At 47.8% G+C, this 4120-nt stretch overlaps 1 protein-coding gene across 1 annotated transcript in view; it reads right to left on the bottom strand.

Annotated features, from left to right (window-relative positions):
* Positions 1–4120, bottom strand: part of SPTAN1 (spectrin alpha, non-erythrocytic 1) — an 85860-nt gene that overhangs the window by 68930 nt on the left and 12810 nt on the right. Inside the window, exons 7-8 of the mRNA XM_015426457.1 lie at positions 2387–2527; positions 1547–1693 (exon numbers count right to left, since the gene is read on the bottom strand). Of these exons, the coding sequence (XP_015281943.1) occupies positions 1547–1693; positions 2387–2527 (288 nt within the window). The remainder of the gene's footprint in view (positions 1–1546; positions 1694–2386; positions 2528–4120) is intronic.

Consider the following 4120-nt stretch of genomic DNA (forward strand, 5'->3'; position numbering starts at 1 on the left):
GGGGGGGGGGGGGGGGGAAACGCACCCCCGGCCTCTCCTTGCTTCTCACACAACTCAACGTTGGCTCCTTTGCGCGCGCACACACCCTGATGGAGGGAGGAGGACATGCAGCCTGGGCACTCCCAGATTTCCATCTCTGCCAGAGCAAGTCCCATTGATCTGGCTGCCCTTGCCTGTCTCCCCCCCCTCCCCCCCACATTTAAACCTTATGCACCCAGTGCATGCCTACCTGGAGTGCAGGAGGAGGCCAGGCAGCGAGGTGAACTGGAGGGGAAGAGCCAGGACCTCAGGGTGAGCAGTACCTCGAACCAAACCAAGCCCTCATCAACCAGCCCCCAGCCAGCAACGACAAGCCCGGGCTGGCCCCAGCAATGCACACAGCAATACGCCCTGAGACGGGGAAGAGGCTGGAAGGGCAGGCTGAGCCGCAGGTGAGCCACTCCAGCTCCCCTTCCCCCGCCCAGCAAGAGTGAGGTTCCAGAGAGTCCGGGCCACCCACAGCTCGGCCTGCCCGTCTAGCCTCTTCCACGTGGGAGAAAGCGGCTGCCGGGAAACGAAACAGTCCAAGCGATCCCACGCTGCCAGGTGAGCTGGCCGGGCAGCGCAGCATGCTTCCCCCCCGGTGGCCCCTCCCCTTCCCGGGGCCCAGTTCAGGCCCTATCGTAGGCCCACCGGGGAGGGGGAGGGAGGGCCAGGTTTTCCTGCTGTTGCTGCTGCCTGGCCGTGGGTGAGTCACGACCCCCAATTCCCAAGGCTGCATCCACGCAGCCTTCTTCTGGCGCACCAGCATCAGGGGGGCAGCCGGTGCTCAGTGAGGGGGAGCCGCCCCTGCTGTCTGGCCTCGGCTGCTGGGAGGGAAGCCGGCTGCCACCCAGAGCCATGCAAGGCGGCGGGCCAGCAGCCAAGCCGGGTGCCCCTGGGCTGAGGTGAAAATCCGTAGGCTGCCGCCTAAGAATCAGTGTGCCCAGCACATAAACCGCACCTTAGAGGGAACACTGCTGGGGACATAATTTAAGGTTCAAAGTGTTCATTGTATCTGGGAGTAGCAATGGTCTAGGAAGTACTTCATATTCATAGCCAGTAACACCTAATATTGCGTTTTTTGCATTTATCTCGGTTTCCTGGGAACTGACCAGATTCAAGTTTCTGTCCCAATAAAGCTTAGTGATGAGTCCATCAATGGTAAGACAGGCCAACTAGAGCCCTTCCTGGGACAGTAGGAATTCAGCACCATCCTGGGCAGTTCACTTGCTTTGGTCCTTTCCAGGGGGCTGAGTAAACCGATCCAGGAAGGGGGAGTAACAAACATCCAGACCCTGAAGAGATGGAGAAATACTCTTTCTCCCCTTCCCCTCTGACTGGTAAATAAAGCAGCTGTTTTCTTCACACATGACCTCAACACAGGCTCCAGTCATCCTCCTCGCTCACAGTAAGTACTTTGAAGTGCAAACCTCAGTAGTTCTGGGGGGGAAATCAGTTTAACCTCACTTAATTACGCTTCTGAGTAGGATGTGCAAAGACCTATGTCACCATCAAGAGTTATTACCTGGATGAGCTTGCCGGCAAATTGGTTCACTTCGTTCACTCTCTCTTCGTGGGCTGCCAAGTCTGTCTGGAACTCCTCAAATTTCTTCTGCAAAACCTCAACATGCTCCAGGTCCTGGCCGAGCTCTTCTGATGTCACTATCGCCTCCTGGCAAGAACAACAACAACCCACCCGTTTCAAATACACCAGGATGCCGAGATGTTATCAGAACGAGGAATGCTGGGTCCCATCTTTGCAACTGTTATCTGAGCATGTTTTAATAAAGCAAAAGAAAAGCCTTTCCGCTGGAATTCAATACAAGAACATTGAAAGAATAGAAGAATCCCCTTGGACACTGCAGAAGACATCTTTGTAGGACAAAATCTTAGCTCTGGTATTTTGAAGTCTACTTGGCCACAGAGCCTTGGCATCTTAAAAGCAACGTGTGCCCTATGCACAACTGTGCTGTGGTTTTTCACCAATGGCAGGGAGCTTAAACTGACACTCCACTGTTGCACTGTACACACACTCTAAAAGCAATCCCAGCCTTGCTTTCCTGTACTAGTATGCCAAGCGGCTCTTTTTCATTCACCCATTTTTACCTTAGCTCACCTTTTTTAAATGCTTCCCCTAACATTTCCCAGTGAGGCTATAATGATCTAACAATGCTTATTCACTGCAAAGAATGATCAACTGTAACTTAAAAATGATTTTACAGTGCTACTTTTGTGCCACAATGAAAACTATTACAGATGTTTGCGGTGCCTTTTCCCCTAAACCCAAGCCCTATTTCCCTCAAGCCAATAGGATACCAAGGAGTTACATTATCCTAGTGAGTGATCTTCGCCACAACGCAGATACCTTGTCATTGATCCAATCCATCACGTCTTCACATTCCCGTAAATACTGCACAAGCTTCTGAGCTTGCAGGAGTTTGACTCCCTTCTCCCTCATTTTCTCCAACAGCAACTCCCAGAGGCGGTGAAGTTCTTGCAGTCGAGTCTATGATTTTTTTTTATTTTAAAGAAAAACACAATGAACAGCTATGCATGGAAGACATTACACCACGGTTACTATTGGATTTGGTTTTGTAGGTTCAAGCTTTATGTAGTTATATTGTATAAGGTAACTCATTTCAAGGTCTTTCAGCTCTCTATGGTCTTTCTATATCTATGTGTGTATGAAATGTAAAATATATACATATCCCTGACCTGTGTTCCCTCTAAGCTGAGTTGTGTGTGTATGAAATGTAAAATATATACACATCCCTGACCTGTGTTCCCTCTAGCTGAGTTAGCGTGTGCTAGCTCACAGTTTTTTAGCCTCCAGCTCACAGATTTTTGTTTTAGCTCAGGAAGGATGGCTGCCGAGCAAACTAATTCATGCAGCAGCCAAATCGCTTGCTCACAACTTTAATGCCAGGAGCTCAGAAAGTAGATTTTTTGCTCACAAAACTCCACAGCTTAGAGGGAACATTGATCCCTACCGACTGTGGGCAAAACATGTTACTAGTCCATGAAAGCCATAATCATTATCCGTTAGGATGCCGTAAGGCACACTCTTTTTTTCTTTTTGTTTGCTGAAAGAGACTAAGATAGCTGTCTTTCTGGAATTTGTCAGAGACTGTCAGTCCAGTTCAACACAATCAGTTAAACGAAGTCATCTGCTGCAACGCTATACACTTCGGAAGTCTCTCTCTCAAGCAGACCCAACAGCGTCACACTCTTCAAAAGGGGTTAGCGTTGCTCACAGTGACAGGGACAAGCCACCCTCTGTCTTCCATAAGATTTCTCTGCAGCACTGATGAGCAAACAAGGATTTTAACTAGAATCTTGGGTATCCAAACGCCAATCCCCTGCATCAGCTGCCTCTCATATGATCATGCTTCTTTCTTCTGATCAAGACTAATGGTTTATGCCAAAATGTATGCACAGAAATTACTGTACAAAACCTGATTTAAAACACTGTCTCTCAAAGAACAAAATCAAAGACAAACCTCACAAAGCTATCTGTGAGGTTTGTAACATAGCGTGAAATGAACTCTGTAGGATGCTGCTATATGAGCAGATTTAACAATACAGTTTTTGCATCCACTTTGCTTGTGTTGAGTTATACGTAAACCTTAACAGGTAGAAAAAATGATCAATGTTTATTTAATGGCTGCACAACTAAAATGTTACAATACAACAACTGTATTGTACACAGCCTGGGCAAAATTACTGGAAGAATCTAGAAGAGCTGCTGACAAAGAGAAAATTTTAAATTTAAAGAAGACAACATCAAGCACACACTTGAAAAACAGGGCAAGATCTGCTCCACCCAGCATTCACTGTGCTGTGATCATCAATAAAGGCAACTGGAAAGCATACCTTATCAAATCATATGGAAAGCATAACCAATTCAGCTGTGAGTTTTTAAAAGGGAAAGGAAACAGCTCACACTGCTGGAGATTATAACAATCACAGGGGCAGACCTACATGTTACAAGAACAACGAGGCTGCTGCCAAAAATGGCATCCTGGCATCAAGTTTCCCGCTGGGTGATGTGTAGTAAAAGTCACCCAGTGTGCTGACCATCACCACATGTATTTCCCTA

The sequence above is a fragment of the Gekko japonicus genome, unplaced genomic scaffold (genome assembly GCF_001447785.1).
Source record: "Gekko japonicus isolate JY-2015 unplaced genomic scaffold, Gekko_japonicus_V1.1 scaffold1064, whole genome shotgun sequence".
Lineage (NCBI taxonomy): Eukaryota > Metazoa > Chordata > Lepidosauria > Squamata > Gekkonidae > Gekko > Gekko japonicus.